The sequence below is a fragment of the Myotis myotis genome, unplaced genomic scaffold, assembly GCF_014108235.1.
Source record: "Myotis myotis isolate mMyoMyo1 unplaced genomic scaffold, mMyoMyo1.p scaffold_m19_p_27, whole genome shotgun sequence".
Taxonomy (NCBI): domain Eukaryota; kingdom Metazoa; phylum Chordata; class Mammalia; order Chiroptera; family Vespertilionidae; genus Myotis; species Myotis myotis.
The window spans coordinates 509,673-527,531 of NW_023416332.1; the positions used below are offsets into that span (position 1 = coordinate 509,673).

A 17,859-nucleotide genomic window follows, 5' to 3' on the forward strand; every position below is an offset into this window, starting at 1 on the left:
GCCCTAACCCCGCCTGGGCTGGAGATGGGGCCTTGGAAGGGACGATTGAGGCCAGGTGAGGCTGTGAGGGGGCCCTCGGTGAATCTGGCTGATGCCCTTATAGAAGGGGAACCTGGCCACAGCGTATATGATGCAACGGCCACGCGAGGAGCCGGGGAGGAGGCCCCAGGAGAAGCCAAACCTGCCGACACCTTGATCTTGAACCTCCAGCCCCCAGAACTGGGACAAAATACCCGTGTTTAAGCCACTGTCTGCGGGACTGTGGCCGGCAGGCCTAGCAAACGAATGCACCTGCTGACAAATCCTTATTTCGAGGCGCAGCTGTTGCATGTGGAGGCTTTCAAGGACATCCACGCACAGACTCCCTCCTGGGCCTGGCCACTCTGACATTTGTCCATAGGACACTTAAGACAAACACTGTGCAAGTCTTTTTTTAAAAAAATTTGTTTTAATTGATTTTAGAAGGAGAGGAGGAGGAGGAGGAGGAGCAGGAAGAGAGAGAGAGAGAGAGAGAGAGAGAGAGTGAGAGAGATACATCAATTGGTTGCCTCTTGTTGAGCCTGCACCCTGGGCATGTGCCCTGACTGGGAATTGAACCCGTGACCTTTCGGTGCCTGGGATGATGCTCAACCGACCGAGCCACACCGGCCAGGGCCACTGAGCAATGCTTTAATTTCCTTTACTCTTCAGAGCGACCTATGTTTCTAGATGAAGTTAACCTGCCCAGGGTCACCAGCAGAGTTCATCTCGGCTCTGCCTCCGAGTGCCACCTCCTCCTCTTAGTCCCGAGCAGGGTCAGAGGACAGGAGCCAGAACCGTGTGACGGTCAGGGGTGAGCACTGGCCGACGGCCGGCAGCGGGGGCCATAGGCCCTGCTGGTACTGGCACGTGTTTTGTTCCTTCCTGAACCCGCCCAGAAAAGCTCAGTTCTTCTGCCGACCTCCGACCTCCCGGGTGCGCTCCGTGAGGCAGGGCGGGCTGACGGGCCCACAGGCTGCCCGCACCTCGCAGGCCTGTCACCGCACGCCCGCCTGCACCTCCGGCCTTGGTCCACGGGGACTCCTAGCCACACAGCTGTTCTTCCAAATCACATTTTATCAGAGGCCCGTGGAAGCCGAGGGATGGGCAGTTTCGAGCCCCAGGACTCGCCGTGAGGACCCACAGGGCGTGCGGCAGCAGAGGCTGCTCTGAGGCGCTGCGCAGCTGAGCAGCGAGACACGGGGTGGGGGTGGGGGCCCGCAGGCTCATGTGTGAGCCCCAGGGAGCTCTCAGACCGGCCTGTGATCACCTTCATCCCCAGATGAGGGCGCTAGGGGTTACCACAGGGTCCTTTGAACGTATCTGGAAACCTCTATATCAGTGAGTCAGGGGAGATCTGACCTTTCTTAGGAAAACCAGTGTCCCCCCTTCCCCCCCGGGGGTCTCTTGCCCAGTGCTGTCCTGAGCCCGTGGTTGCTGCGACCTGGCCTTTGGCGGCCCCACTAGACTTCGCCCACGGGCTCTGCTGCTCCGGTCTGGCTCTGGGACGCCTCCCCCGGCTCTCTCCTTCCCACCTCGCCCCTCACGTCCCCTCAGAACGTGCACACCCTGGGCGGGTGAGCCCTGCCGCTTCGGGGGCGGGTCCCCAATTCCAAGGGCGGTTTCTGTTGGGTTACGCTCCTGCGACGGTTCCAGAGACGGGCTGGGGGCCCCGTATTCATTCGCTCGTCTTACTTGGACGTCACTGTGGGCGTCTCATCCCTCCGGAACCCGCCCCGCACCCAGCAGCCCCTTCCTGAGCAAGGCGACAAAAGGCGGGACAGACCGTAGAGTTTTCCATCTCTAGCTCTAATTGCTCAGGCTAAGTCTCCACGCCAGGAAACTGTACTTTACCTGCAGGCTGGCACCTGGATACAGTCTTGGGGGGCGGGCGGGGTGGAGGGGGGTGGTGGGAGTGGGCTCAGAGCAGGTCAAGGTCAGTGATGCTGGTCGTGTTGAGGTCAATGCCGCAGTGCAGCTTGCCGGCCTGGGCGGCCGCCCAGGGCATGGACTCCGAGGTCCACTTGACCGTCCAGTCTCCTGCTTTGTTGACCAAGATGACACCCCCTAGTCCTTTGAGCTTCGACTTCATGTAACCCAGCGACACCTCAGCAGCCTCCTCTAACGTCTTTCCTGAAAACCGGGGCAGGTTGAGGAACAGCGGGTCAGTTACTTCCGACGGAATCTGATGGAAGAATCACTCGCGGTGTGAAAACCCAGAGTGCGCTGGCGGGGGTTCTTGGCAGACCATGTCTGTCTGAGTGCCCCCAAGAGGGACGGTCCCCACGGTCCCCACGGTCCCCACGCAAGGCCCGCCTCCCTCTGAGCGGGGCCTTCTCTCCCTCCCAGGCTCCGAGCCGCCGCTGCCCCCTACAGGCGGCGGACAGTGCTGCTAACAAGCGGAAAGCAACCAGCGCAGCAAAGGAGAAAGGGGGAGGCGTCCCATCTATTTACAAGCAGCTTCTGTTCACTCGCCCGTCCGCGTCCCTCCGTCCGTCCGTCCGCAGACGGCGCGGCCTCGGTCCGCGTACCTTGCTCCACGTGGAAGAGCGTGAGCCTGGCCAGGTTCACCTTCAGGATGCTCTCCCCGTGCCCCGTGGTTGAAATGGCTCCAATGTCATTGTCGGCGTAGCCCCCGGATCCTGCTCGGAGGGAAGGGTGGGTTCTGCCTGAGCAAGAGGGAGGCCGTTCACACACACAGTCCGAGTCTAAAGCTACCTCGATGTCCAGTCCCAGAGCGCAGGCAAGGTCAGAGGAGGGGCCATGACCTTGGGATGCCAAGGTGGACCAGTAAGCACCTGTGACCGCCCTGAAATCAGGAGGATGCAGGGAGCCGGGGTGGGGGAGGGGAGGGGAGGCCTGGGGCAGCTACCCCAGGACAGCTCCTCCTTTGCCCCACACCCCCCAGTCTGCACCCCCTCCCCACCACCCGCTCCTGGGAACGAGAGGGAACCGGCTCCAGTCCTCATGGGGCACGTTTCAATCTGTAACATTTCTGTGGCGAGCGGTGCATCCCTCTGGTGCCACTCAAATCTAATGACCGCGCCCGCCAGCTTTCTGCTTTCTCGCTCGTTAATTTGCGCCCGTGCCTGGCAGAGGGCGGTGTATTTAACATTCGGGACTAAGTCTGTGGATCCGGAAACTAGAGCTGGAGAGAAGAGGGAGGCACGGTGGGTAGCTTGGGGGCACCTTCAGCTTCCTGATCTCCATCTCCCTCCCCATGTCACCCCGACTCTTGGGTCATGCGCTTGAGGGAAAACAGCGCCTGCTGGGTAGGAAGCAGCGCCCCAGTGACCCCCTCCAACTGCTGCCACTCCCAGAGGAGAGGGGAGGAGAGGGGAGGGGAGGGGAGGGGAGGGGAGGGGATGGGAGCAGTCAGCGAACGTGAACTTGATGACGGGAAGGAAATGGGGGCGGGAGTCCTTCTGCAGCACTACCTATGCAGGGCGAGTCCCCGACTCGGCCGACCATCTTATTCACGATGCCCCCCGTCGAGGTGGCGTAGGCAACGTCTCCTTTGGAGTCCAAGGCAACAGCGCCCACCGTTCCCAAGTGTCTGCAAAAAGTAAACAGAAAAAAAAGTGGCAGCGTGAAGACGGGCACCACGCAGCTCAGTGCCTGCCAAGGCCACGCCGCCTGCAAATGGCAAACGGGACACACGGATCCCCACGGTCCTGACTCAGGAGCCGGCAGGGAAAGCGTAAGGCGACAGTGCAGCTCAGACTTGAGTGCGATGAACAATTCCCTGGGTCCCCCCTCCCCCTCCCCCTCTCCCTCCCCTTCCCCTCCCCCTCATTCCCTCCTCCCTTCCCCCTCCCCCAGAGACGCAGAGTTCCCATCCCGGTGGGACCCGAGACCCCGCATTTCCGACTACCTCCCAGGAGCCGCTGAGGCTGCCTGGCCGCGCCCCGCGTTGCCAGGACTTGCTGTAAAGACGAGATGTGGTCATTTCCCCCGACCATTTTGTTATACACCTTCCAGAAGAAACGCTGAAGGAGTTGCACGGTAGCCACCCCCCCCCCCCAAGATCCTGCAGCGAGCGAGGTGTGGGGCACTTTTGTGGGTGCCCTGCGGGCTGTCCCTCCCCTGGAGCTGCCGGGCCCAGGCCACAGGGCCTCAACCTCCACGTTTCACTGAACCCATCTTAGACTAAGGGGGTGGGGTGGAGAGGGGGGGGTGCGGGGGAGGAAGGGAGCGTGGGTGGCGCTGGGCTGTGTCTAGGGCCTCGGGAGGAAGTGGGGGCCAGCTCCGCTGACCCCCAAAACCCGAACACAGCTGCTAAACTCGTGGGATTTCGGGGAGGCCACCGTGGCGGGAGAGAGCAAAGCCAGGGAGGGTGTGGGAGGCCACAGGGCTGGCCGGCAGCCAGATGGAAGGCTGGGATAGGTGGGTGACCACCGGCCGGCAACCCAGGTCAGTCCTGTCTGAGGCTGCCGTCCAGGCTCAGTGGCCCCTGCACGCTCAGCATGGAGTCCCGGCTTGGACCCCGCAGCACAGGGCCCCCCTGCACACAGGCCACCGGGAGGGCTTCCACCAGCGACTGCGGAGACCTGGGCGTGTGAGCCGAGACGCGTCACAGCATCGGCCGGGGTTTAGAAAGGACCTGGGCCCCCCCCCCCCCACGCGGCTACAGTGAAGGCCTTGGAATCGGTTGTGGGCCGGGCTGTGCGGGGCCTGGGTCCTCACTCACCCCCGCAGGAGAGGGGAAGCCCCTCTGGAGCCCTGGCCAGGGTGGTTCAGTGAATAGCGCGTTGGCCCGTGAGTGCACCGAGGGGTCTGGGTTTCGATTCCGGGTCAAGGGCACGGACCAACCCTGAGGCAGCCGATCGATGTGTCTCTCTCACATCCATGTTTCTCTCTCTGTCCTCATTCTCTCCCTCTCTCTCTAAAAACCAATGGGAAAAATATCCTCGAATGAGAATAACAAAACAACAATGAATACAGCCTCCGGAAAGCCACGCGCAGCGTCTATGGCAGCCGGTGCAGCGATGGCACGCCTACACCTTGCCCAGCGGGCGAGCAGGCCTGCTCCTGCGCATGTGCCGGGGAAAACCCTAAGATGCAAACTGACCGAACAGCAGAACAACTGGCCACTATGAAGCACACTGACCACCAGGGGGCAGACCCTCATCGCAGGAGCGTCTTTCTTCCCGCCCCCCCAAGGGAGGTGACCAGGGGGCAGGGCCGCCCAGCAGGCAGCACCAGCCTGCCAGCCAAGGTGGGTGCCAGTGGGGGCCCCCCGATCACCCGCCCACTGGTTGCCCCACAGCTTGGCCCTGATTGCCGGCCAGGCCTAGGGACCCTACCCTATATGTTGGGAACAGTCTCTTAGAGTTAAAAATTAAAACCTGGCAAGGCTACTCTACCACTGAAAAAGCAGGATGATGCAGCGATGACATGCATGGATCAGGCTTGCACATTTTGTGGCCAGCCCTGATTCGGACACTTACAACTGTGACAACACCAATGACTTCACTTCTCTCTGCTTCAGTTTTTCCACCCATAAGATGGGGAAAATGGCACTACTGCCTCAGAAGGATCATGTTACGTACTACTTTTTATAATCAGGGCAAATAAATGTAGCTGCCCATCCCCGAGGGGTCCCAGATTGCGAGAGGGCACAGGCCGAGCTGAGGGCCCCCCTCGTGCCCCCCCCCCCCACACACAAATTTCATGCACCGGGCCTCTAGTTTAGTTATAAACATGTGATAAATGTGTCTCAAAATATACTGTCCTGCTATGGTATTCATATGACTGAACGCTGACAAACCACCAATGATGACTTAGTTGTTATTGTTCACATTTGGATCCTCTCATCAGCTGGGGACGCCGGGATGAGTGAAACAAGACACACACACAAAATACATCAATTGTGTATTTACTCCGTGAAATTGATTTTCCTCGCCTCGTATCAGAGAGCACTGATGACGTTCTCATGATCAGCATTTCCACACAACACCCACCCCACGGGGGAAGCGCTGAACGAGGCGGACTTTCCTGAGTCCATAGACTTCTTAGCAAGTTCTTCACTCATTTTAGTTGGAGAGACTTCACTCCACTGAGGCAGCAGCAACTGGAATTTCCAATAGAATTCTGGAAGCTGGATTACCTAGATTTGGAAATGAATCCCGATTCTGACGTTACCACACTCAAATGCAATACGGGGTTACATATGATAAACTCTCCTCGCAGAAGATATTCCCACTTTCATTTGATCAGATGCATCACATTCCCTTATTTAGATCCATGCGGAACATCTTAAGTTCTTTCAAATTTAAATGCTGGTGGTTATAAAGAAAACTGGAAACAGCAGTACGTTGTTCAAACCTCTCTTCAAGTGGTGCTACGCTCTGAGAGTGGACAGAAAAGTAGCCTCAGTAGAAACTGGTTTCAGGATTTGGGACGCGAGTCTGCTCCAAGCCAGACCAATATCTTTGTTGCCTTGATCCAATTTCCTTATATTTGATGGGGTTGTTATTCTTGCATAGTTCACATGCACTTTTGGTTTTGTTTCTCTAAACTTAAAAGGATACTTTTAATCCTATTAAAAAGCAAATAACCAAACTTGGATGTTTTCAAAGCTTCTGTTAAGCTTAGCAATGGAAATTGACAGTTCAAACTAAGTAACTGTAGATAGCATACATTCAGACGAGATCGGGCGCGTTCAGGGTGGTATGGCCGTAGACAGTAGATAGCATACATTCAAAATTAAATTTCACTTTCTGTTAAAGGCCATGATTTGTTCTTTGAGAATCTTCTGTGGTTTTGATCAACTCTTCTTATCTAGATTGGATTTAATTGCTTCAACAGCACTTAGTCGGTGTTCCCACCACGTGTCTGAGATTCGTTGTGAAGTCAGCTATGCGTCTGACCAAGCTGCTCCATTTTGGGCAGATCTAGACCCCGGACTGTCCCACAGCATCTTCACTGTTGGCCCAGCTGAGGGCGTGTCTCCTAGAAAAAGTCAAACCGTGCGCTGTACGCGTGTCACACAGAGCACTGCTGGATTCTTGGCCACACTTCATGCTTCTATACCTTTTGCTTACCAACCACGTCAGCTCCCTATCATAGGCTTGCCTTCCATCATTCAATTTAATTTATTGATTTAAAAAATATTTTTCTTGTTTTCAGAGAGGAAGGGAGAGGGATATATGTAAACACCAATGTTGAGAGAGAATCATGGATTGGCTGCTTCCTGCACAACCCCCACTGAGGATCGAGCCCGCACCCGGCGCCAGGGCCCTGACCGGGAATCAAACCCTGACCTCCTGGTTCATAGGTCGATGTTCAACCACTGAGCCATGCGGCCAGGTGATCATTTTATTCTTTTAAATACATATTTTTTTATTTCAGAGAGGAAAGGAGAGGAAGGGAGAGGAAGAGAGAGAGAGATAGAAATATCAATGATGAGAGAGAATCATTGATTGGTTGCCTCCTGCACAACCCCTACTGGGGATCGAGCACACAACCCGGACATGTGCCCTTGACTGGAATCAAAACCTGGGACCCTTTAATCTGCAGGCTGACGCTCTATCCACTGAGCCAAACCAGCTAGGGCTAGGCGATCATTTTAAACATTAATTTTAGTCTAAGTTAAAAAGCGTTCCCCAATTCTTCTCTTCATTCAAAACGCATCCCTTAAAAAGCAGGTGTAAAGCCACTGAAATGCTCATTGATTTAAGCTTGCTTTTCTTCTCCGGGGAGTGTAACGATGCACAGAATGTTAGCTGTTCAACATGTCTTCTCACCAGGGAACATTCTAGTTGAACTGAGTACTTTAAAAAGTTTACATGTGATTTCATCTCTCAGGTATTACCCATTCAATCAACCGATCTAGATAGTGATCATTAGTTTCCTTATTATTTATCCTAATCACACGTTTGGCATTTTATCAGATTGTGAAATAACTGTTACTCAACCTAGAAAGTTTCCATTGTTTTTGTAAACACTGTGTTGTGTGCCTGGAAGGCAGCGTTCGGCTTGGCTAATGTCGGGCACCTGGCCTCATTCTTTGGAGGACACGACACTGATGTTTCATGCCAGTGTTTTCCTGTGTTTTCAGTGGTCCGCTGTCGAGGCAGCGTCCCCCCCACTGCTGGCACCTGCTCCGTCCTGTTCTGTGCGGGAGGCTGTGGATTAGCAGCTACGGCGTCCGTTGGGGAAGAAGCCGAGGTTGCAGGGACTTCATCCGGACCCGCCAGGTTGTGGATTTGGAGAGAACAGTGTTGTTGTGACTTTCATTGTTTGGACGAGTCATGAGCTCTTCATTGGACAGAGACTGTCGCGCCCGCGTGCGTAGCTTTTGTGGGCTCAGCCGGGAAGAAGGCGGCCTCCTTTTACTGTTTTGCCTCTAAAAATGCAAGCAGACGGCTTCTTGGAGGTTTTTCTTCTTCCTTCTCAGTTTTTCCTTTGGGAGTTCCTCTTGTCTTTTCTATCAAGAGCGTGAGACGTGGACCCATTTTCAATGATCTAGGGTTGAAAAAGCGAAATGTAATTATATTGAATGCACAAAATTAGAATATAGTTTCATCAAAACTAAAGAGCAAAACAGTAGAAAAAATTTTAGGTACAGTTTAAAAAGGTTAGCTTTTTCCTAAAAGATGCAAAATTATCTCTACATATAAAAGGCTAATATGCAAATTGTCCCCTCGGGATTTCGACCGGGAGATCGGGAGTTTGATCGCTTGCTATGACATGCGCTGGCCACCAGGGTGCGGCGTGGAACAAAGGAAGACCCCTGGGCCAGCAGCCGGGGAAGGGAGGCCCTGGCCAGCCCTGATCTCTGGCCAGGCCTAGGGACCCTACCCGTGCATGAATTCTGTGCCCTGGGCCTCTAGTCTATTAATATTATAGTCAAACCATGAATTACAATGACTCTTAAACCCAAAATTGCTTAAAAGCTGGAAATTTTAACTTTATACCTTTGAAAATTCAACTAAATTGTTTAAACCTTTTATAAGAATACAAGCATCCCTACTTCTAACATTCAGTGTGTGTTTAGCTGCCAACATAAAGCACTGGGTCTTCCTGCAGGTGCTGTGAGGACTGCGCTGCCCAGTCCAGCGGGCACTGGCCACTCGGGGCACCAAGCACAGGGGATGGGGGAGTCCGCAGGGAGACGGGCTGCAAATGTCAAGTACCCGTCCGATTTTGAAGATTTCGTATGAAAGAAGAATATAAAATATCTCAAATAATTTCTTTCCTTCTTCTTTTTTTAAATCCTCACCAGGGGACATTTTCCCATTGATTTTTAGAGAGAGTGGGAGAGGGAAAGACAGAGAGAAACATCAACGTGAAAGGAACACATCGACTGGTTGCCTCCTGCACGCACCCTGACCAGGGCCTGGGCCGGGAAGGAGCCTGCAACCCAGGTATGTGATGTTGACCGGAATCGAACCTGGGACCCTTCGGTCCGCGGGCCGATGCTCGATCCACTGAGCCAAACCAGCCAGGGCTCAAATACTTTCTTATACTGATGATGTGTTTAGACATAATGGGTTCAATATATATAATATTAATTTCACCTGTTTCTTTTTACTTTTTAAAAATAAGTCGCTCATATTGGACAGTGCTGATCTAGACCTACATATACAGGGTGTCCCCCCAAAATGTATACACACACTTTGAATAATTATAAAGGCAGTGTTTATTAAAATACATTTCATTTTCAACACTGAGCTATCGGCTGCTAACGTGTGTATCGATTTTTGGGGGGACACCCTGTATATACAAACTGAAGAGTGACAGGCACCAGCCCTCGCGTACAAGTCTGGCAGCTGCTGTACCAACTCACGAACACCCCAGAACCACACGTTTAAACAAAGAACGGAGACGCGGCACCCCGAGAAGCAACACGCCGTCAGGCGAGAACTGACTTGACAAGCTATTCGCTGGCCTTTTTCTCTTACCGGACGCTGCTGTTCGCTCTCCCCCACTCCGAGCGGCCGATGAGGCCGGCAGCGGCGCGATCCACCGACCTTTAGACTCAGGCGGCCTCTGCTTCCCGGACACAGAGCAAGGGGCGCACGAAGGCGCCTCCCTGGGGGCTGAATGGTGTTAGTCACGAGCGTGGACGACGAGGGCGACGGGTCACGCGGTGCCGCTGCGAAGTGACAGGTGCCCGGGTGCCTGTAACACACCAACTGCTTTGTGGTTTTGTGACTGAGGGTCCCCCGAGGGCAGGGCCCGGGACAGAGCCCTTCGTGCAATCCTGGCTGGCGGAGGGGTGTGTCAGGAAACAGCGTGGCGAAATCGTACATGAACCACTGACAGAGCCTCCCCGTCCCGGGACTCCGCCTGCGGACACCACAGACGCTCCGCGGGTTACCAAGGCCGCCAACGTAGGCCGCCGGTGAAACACCCCTTCCCGCGGGAGACGCCTCCTGTGCCCGCCCGCCGCCATCTAGGCCGGCCATGCTGCCTTCGAGAAAGCTCCCTAGGACTAGGTGACAGTAGAGGCGCCCCTGGCTAAACGGCTCACATCTGAAAACCAGGCAATGCCAGTAGATTCCGTTCCATTGGAAACTCCCAGGCCACGTTCAAATTTCACTTCTCACATTTCGTTTCAAATAAGGGGGGTTTTATTTGGGATTCTGACCCCTGTAACAGAAAACTGCAGTTCAGGACGTAGGATTAAGGCAAACTTCTAAGACAGAGGTTCTCAACCTGTGGGTCGCGACCCCTTTGGGGGTCGAACGACCCTTTCACAGGGGTCGCCTAAGACCATCCTGCATATCAGATATTTACATGATGATTCATCACAGTAGCAAAATGACAGTGATGAAGCAGCAACGAAAATAATGTTATGGTTGGGGGTCACCACAACACGAGGAACCGTATGAAAGGGTCGCGGCGTGAGGAAGGTTGAGAACACTGCTCTAAGAGCTGTGCTGATTTCTCTGCGCCCTAAAAGGGCGTAAGGGGCCCAGAGGGGACACCAGATGACAGAGCGTGTTTAGTCTATAAGATAGCAAGCTGGTCCAGAAGCATCAACGAGTCCTGGCTGGTCTGGCTCAGTGGATAGAGCGTCGGCCTGCGGACTGAAGGGTCCCGGGTTCGATTCCGGTCAAGGGCACATGCCTGGGTTGCCAGCTTGATCCCCAGTAGGGGACATGCAGGAGGCAGCCAATCAATGATTCTCTCTCATCATTGATGTTTCTATGTCTCTCTTTCCCTCTCCCTTCCTCTCTGAAATTAATAAAAATATAGTTTAAAAAATAATAAAATAAAAATATATTTAAAAAAAGAAAAAGAAGCATCGGTGAGTTCACACAGTAACGCAGGCACGCCTGTATCAAGTCATGCTGGGAGGGAGCTCTGCTGGCCGGGTGTGAGTGAGTTCTCACCCTGTATCAGCGATGGCGAGCCTTTGAGCTCGGCGTGCCGGCATTTGGAAAAACCCTAACTTAACTCTGGTGCCGTGTCACATACAGAAATTTTTGATATTTGCAACCATAGTAAAACAAAGACTTATATTTTTGATATTTATTTTATATATTTAAATGCCATTTAACAAAGAAAAGTCAACGAAAAAAATGAGTTCGCGTGTCACCTCTGACACGTGTGTCATAGGTTCGCCATCACTGTCCTATATCATAAAAGCGTAGTATGCAAATTATCCCCTCCACCAGAGTTCTTCCGGGAATTCGACCAGGGGGCGGGCTGGGCGGGGGAAGGGAGGGAGGCCTGGCGCTGGCAGGTGGCCAGGGGAAGGGAGGGACACCCTTGCTGTTGGCGGCAGCCGCTAGGGACCCTGCCAGTGCACGAATTCTGTGCCCTGGGCCTGAGGGAGCAGTAGTCACTGAGGCTAAGTTTATTATTAAAAGGCAAAGGGGTAGTCTTCCCGTCACTGTGTGCATTATGCTGTTCAAAGAGTGAAACTGCCGCACTGCTGGGCTTCTGGAAGGACTGTAAGTAACCCAACATCCGCCCGCCTTTCACACCCGAGCATCCCCCCACCGCGAGCCACAGGCGGCGCTTACTTTTGCGGCTCTGGCTTCGGAGCGCTTTTGCAGTGCTTCTCCTTCTCCAGGCGTCTTCTGTTTCTCTCTGTTACCAGCTGCTCCCTAGGAACCTCTCGGACCCCCATGGCGGCTGCGAACTCTGCGGCCCCCCGGTCAGTCAGGAAGCAGTGAGGCGTCTGGACCAGATGGAAACGGGGTGAGTTTTTGAAAAAGTTGAAATCTTTTTAGCTGTTCCTACCGTGTGAAGAGAATGACTCCTCTCCGGGTACAAAACCTCAGAAATGCAGATTTCAGTGGCTCACTTTTCTGAATGTTGAAAAGAGGCTGGCTTTGAGTTTTCTATTAAAAAAAAAAACCCCACAAAAATAAAAATGATGGTATAATGCTAGAGATGTGATTTACATAGGTCTTTTTAAAAAAATCCTTACCCGAGAATATATTGAAACATTTTAGAGAGAGAGGAAAAGAGAGGGAACGAGAGGGAGGAGGGAAGGGGAGGGGAGGGAGGGAGGGAGAGAGAGAGAGAGAGAGAGAGAGAGAGAGAGAGAGAGAGAGAGACATACACAGAGAGAGAGAGAGAGAGGTAAAACATTGATGTGAGAGAGAAACATCAATCGGATGGCTCCCCTATGCATCCCGATGGGGGATCGAACCTGCAGCCTAGGTCTGTGTCCTGACTGGGACTTGAACCCTGGCATTTTTGTGTATGGATGACGCTCCAACCAACCAAGCCACCCGGCCAGGGCTACATATGATCTTACATTTAGAGAACATGATCCGTTTTTACTTAACACATCCTATTAAACAGCTGGTCTGTTCGGTTTGCATGTGCTATGTTCTACGTGTTGTGAGAAGGCTGGACACGGGAACATAACAGGGAGACAAAACAATCACTGGTCCAGTTACATTGCCCACGGAGTCAGACCCTGGCTCCGTGGAGGGACTTGACATTCCTTCCCTCCTTTCACACAATTGGAAGAGTGACCTCAAGTACGTCCCTACAGGCAGGCCCCTTTGGTCACCAAGGGCCGCGGCCGCCCCCAGGGAAAGGGCGCTTCTCTGGCCGCGCATACCTTCTCCATCACGAGCCGTGCCAGCTTGATGGGGTTCGCGATACAGCGCACGGCAGACACGGCGCCCGAAGACAGGTCTTTTCCACTCATGATACTGGCGTCCATTTCCACCTCCCCATTTACGTTCAGGACGGATCCACAGCCTAGACCCACAAGGAAGGGGAAAGCAAGAATCCAGAATTCAGAGCTGGCTCCGAGCTCCCGCTGAGCTGCCCACTTTACCTCCCCCTCCACTCCGGCGCCAAAGGAATAGTTCTTAAGACAGAAACCTGACTTGGTACCCCATGACCTGCCAATCAACACTCTGGAGCCCTTCTGACTCACTCTCCCAGCTTCACCTCCTCACTTGGGCGGGCGAGGTGTTCCTGACCTGTCAGGTTTCCCTGAACGCACCATCAGCTCTCATTGCCCTGCGCTTGGCAATGCTGCTCTCCTTCCCGCTAGGACACTTCCTCCCGCTTTCTCGGCCTGCATAATGCCCATAAGTCTAGTCTCTCTCTCTCTCTCTCAAATTATTATTGATTTCAGAGAGATAGGGAGAGGGAGAGAGAGAAACATCAGTGATGAGAGAACCATTGATCGGCTGCCTCCTGCACACCCCCTACGGGGGATGGAGCCTGCAACCCAAGCATATGCCCTTGACTGGAATTGAACCTGGGTCCCTCCCTTCAGTTCGCAGGCTGACACGCTATCCACTGAGCCAAGCCAGCTAGGGCAGTCTAGCTATTCTTTACCTCTTTGTGATGGTCTCCTTATCTGTAAAAATGGAGTGAGAACAAAGCTCAAGAATATTTAAAGGCTTATAAACATATCCGGCCCTAACAAGGTAAAATTCGGTGTTTGGTATCCAGTAGGAAATTACCAGGCACACAAAGAAACTGGAAAACATGACCCATAATAAGGAGAAAAAAAAATCAATCCATGGTAATAGATCCAGGAATGACGCAAATGATAGAATTAGTAGACAGGATGTTAAAGCAGCGGTTACAACTATATTCCTTATGCACCGGGACGCGGAGGAAACTATGAAAGAGGCTCAAATAGAACTTCTAGAGATGAAAACAAAAGACGACTGAACTAGAACCTACTGGGAGGGATTAACACCGGATCAGGGGTGTAGATGGGTCAGAATTGAGCTGAATTGGTGGACACCTCGCCGGTGCCTGAGCACTGCTTGGTGGGGTGGGAAAACCCACACGCACGGAACGAGGTGCAGAATCTTAGGAGCAAAGGCAACCACATGTAGCAAAGCTAAGCCTTTTCAACAAGCGGTGCTGGAACAACTGGCCATCCACATGCAGAAGAAGATAAATGCAAGTAAGCAAATAGCATGTGACAAAAATCAACTATTTTCATAACCCAGCAATGAACAATCGGTAACTGAAATTTTAAAAAGCATGTCGTATTTACCCCGCCACCAAAATACATGAAATAATTAGGTATAGATCTAACGAATGATGAGAGAGAATCATGGATCGGCTGCCTCCTGCACGCCCCGCCCTGCGGATGGAGCTCGAAACCCGGGCACGTGCCCGGACCGGGAATCGAATCCCCCTGGTTCCTAGGCCAACGCTCAACCACGGAGCCACGCCACCGGCTGGGCTACGGAACCTTTCTGTACCTTAGTTTTCTCACCTGACACATGAGCATAATAATTACACCCAACTCATCAGACTACCGTGCAGACGCATGAGTTAATCATGCACATTTCGCAGACACTGTCGGGTCAGCAGTGGGCATTCAGAGCAGTTATGACCGTGATGACTCTAATCCACTGAGTGAAAGCGGGCAAACACAGGCCGATCCATTCTCACGGCTGCATTTACATGGCGTTCCCGAGAATGCAAATCCGTCTACAGCAGCGTTCTCAGCCTTGGCTGCACATTAGAATCACCTGGGAATCTTTCTAAAATCCTGATTTCTGGGCCTCATCCTCCTCCGGAAATTCTGTTTCTTTGTTACTAATGTCGTGACCTCCACCCCATCACAAAGAAACAGAATTTCCGGAGGATGAGGCCCGGAAATCAGGATTTTAAAAAGATTCCCAGGTGATTCTAATGTGCAGCCAAGGTTGAGAACCACTGGTCTACAGTGACAGAAGCAGCTCAGTGACGCTTGGTGCTGGGGATGAGTGGGGGAGAGTCACGGCAAAGAAGCGACTTTTGGGGGTGATGGGAAGGTTTTAAACCTTGATTGTGAGCGCGCTCCCCTTCCCAGCAGCATGCCCCAGCCTTTCCCTCCCCTCTTCTCCCCCCACAGGCCTGCATCACCCACCTAAACTCGAGGAGACCCCACCAGCCGCCCAATGGCCAGTGGCAGCTCCACCAGGGCTACCCCCCCCAACCTGCCGCAAGGTCCCTTTTTACCTGACTTCTCAGTGGCCAGAGCAGCCCCCCTTTCTCCTGTTGCTGCTTCTACCCTAGGCCCTTCCTTGGGTCACTATCCCCAACTCTAATAAGCGTCCTCTCATTTTTTTTTTTTAAATCTTGCTTGTGATGTGGTTACACAGGTGTATTATGCATTTTTTCACAACTCAAAATGGACGCAGTTTATGGTACGTAGTCTACCCCCAACGCCCCCACAAAAAGATGTCATAAGACCACCTCTTAACGATGTGAAGAGGTTACAGGGGAAAAAAAGGGAGGAAAAGCTTAAACAAGTTTAAAGCAACTTGGTCAACAGGTACTAGGAGAAAAATGAAATCTCTGAAGCATTTTGAAGTCGACCCCAAGGCGGATTTGCTTCACGAACACGCTAGACGGGGTCCCGTTCCCCCGGGGGAGTCGCTGAACCGGCTTGGCCGCCGCGCAGACCCACCTGCGTTGAACTCGGGGTCGTCCTCCAGGACGGCCACCGCGCTTTCCACCGCGTCCACCGCGCTGCCCCCCGCCTTCAGGACGCTGTACCCCGCGGTGGCGGCGCGCAGCACGCCCTGGCGCACCATCTCCTTGCGGTCCTTGGCGATGTGGCTGGCGCCGCCCCCGTGGACCACCACCACGGGGTTCACGGCCACCGGGTTCACGCCGCAGGGGTTCATGTCGACGGACCCGCGGGATCAACGGGACGAGAAGGTCATGTCAAAGGGCCCAGGGAGCCCACGGGCGCAGTCGGCTCGGGATTCCGTTGGGGACCAGGTCGGGCTTCTACTCCGGCAGGAAGGCGGGGAACACAGCTCAGGCCCTTTCTGGAAACCTGGGGGGTGGGGATGGTGGGGGGTCGGGGGTGGGGACCGGGGAAGAGGCGGCTGGTCTGAACTTCGCAGGAGGAGCCTAGAGCGCCCCCGGGCTCCCGTGTCCTCCCGCCCCCCCCCCCCCCCCCCCGGAGCCGGGCCACCGGCCGGGCAGGTGCGAGGGTGGCACCCGGGCCAGAGCCCCAGCCCGCCTCCCGGGCTCCCCGTCGGGCCTGAGTGTCACGGGCATGGACTGCTGGGGGCCCCCCACGCTGCCGGGGCCCCGCGGCTCCCCGCCAGCCATTTCCCCGGGCATCCCTTAGACCGGACACCCCAGGGGCCGCTTCACCGGCGCCCTCCCGCCTCGAACCACCGGCGTGGACTCACCGAGGCACCACGGGAGGGGGCGCCGGGCTTCGGGACGGGCCGAGCCGCCCCGCAGGACTCGGAACCTGCACGGCCCAGACCCTCCGCCAGGCGGGTCTGGAAACCGCTGGGCTCGCAACTGCCCCGCCTGCAAGGGCGCCGGGGCCGCGAGGGCGGGGCGCGCGCGGAATGGCCGTAACCCCCGCGGGAGGCCGCCCGGCTCGATCTCCCGGTTCGGCAGGCGTCTCCGCGGCCGCCGGACCCGGGGCTGCTGCACCCAGGTGAGCTCCCAGAGGGAGGCCCGCACCCCGTCCTCCTCCTTAACGGCTGGGCGGGTGTTGGCGTTGCTGGCGAGATGCGCCCAAAGATGGTCTAAGTGCCCACCAACCACTTCGATACCACCAGGAGCCCCAGTGCGGGCGGGGTTGGGTGAAGACGGTTTTGTAATTTAAATGTGAACGTTGAGAACGAAGACACCTACTAGGAAGGGCTTCTGGTGGCTAACTGGGTTCAAAACAAAACACACACACACACACACACACACACAAAGCGCAGCAGCCATTTCCACGCAGGGGCCTCTCCAGGGAACTGCACTTGCGGGAGAAGCCTGCTCGAAGCTGCGGCCTCTGCCCTGAACTGTCTGCACCGCCTGCCGCCTCTGTTCCTTCCCCGCCCGATCGGAGCCATGAAGCTCTACCAACCAGAGTGGCTCCACCCTCACTAAGGACCTTGCCTTTTGGACCAAACAAACTGCAAAGATTTGGAGTCATCCATCCTTTGCCGAGAAAGGACCAATCAGGGACCAGGGGCAGGGACTTCTGCCTAAATGAACCAACTGCAAGTGTAGTTTCCCTTTCCACTGAAGACTGGGCGGGGCTAAAACACCTAGGAGCTGAGCACACTGGTAAGGGGCAGGGCCTAGCCCAGCCGATGAGCCTAGCCTAGTGTACACCTTAGCCTAGGAGCCTAGTCCAGCTTTGGAGCAGAGCCTCAGAGCCTTGGAGCCTAATACATGACAATTATATGAAATTCACACCTTAGTGCCCACAAATACAGTTTATTAGAATACTAGTGACCCGGTGCACGGATTCATGCACATTAGGAAAGGAAATTAATTAGAAGGTGGCTGGCGGGTGGGGCGGGACTGGGCTAGATGGTCAGACACACCCTGGAGCCAACCTCCTGCAGTCCCTCCGCTGCTGGCTGCACCTGGGGTGGCGCCGTGGCTCGAAGGGCGTCTGTGGAGTGAGTGGGGTTCCCCCGGCAGGTG

The 17,859-nt window shown here is 54.6% G+C and overlaps 1 protein-coding gene across 2 annotated transcripts; it reads right to left on the reverse strand.

Moving 5' to 3' along the window:
• Nucleotides 1–1,891: 1,891 nt before the first annotated feature.
• ASRGL1 (asparaginase and isoaspartyl peptidase 1) lies at nucleotides 1,892–17,304 on the reverse strand. 2 transcript variants are annotated; one of them, XM_036295826.1, is made up of 7 exons: nucleotides 16,611–17,304; nucleotides 15,872–16,246; nucleotides 13,055–13,197; nucleotides 12,000–12,157; nucleotides 3,456–3,574; nucleotides 2,550–2,660; nucleotides 1,892–2,151 (listed from the first exon to the last, which is right to left on the reverse strand). In XM_036295826.1, the coding sequence occupies exons 2-7, from the start codon at nucleotides 16,089–16,091 to the stop codon at nucleotides 1,940–1,942; spliced, it is 963 nt and encodes a 320-aa protein (XP_036151719.1). In that variant the 5' UTR covers nucleotides 16,092–16,246; nucleotides 16,611–17,304; the 3' UTR covers nucleotides 1,892–1,939. The 2 variants fall into 2 exon arrangements, with proteins under 2 accessions (XP_036151719.1, XP_036151720.1); XM_036295827.1 differs by lacking the exons at nucleotides 1,892–2,151; nucleotides 2,550–2,660; nucleotides 3,456–3,574 and adding exons at nucleotides 7,482–8,487; nucleotides 9,927–10,146.
• Between the last annotated feature and the right edge of the window lie 555 nt (nucleotides 17,305–17,859).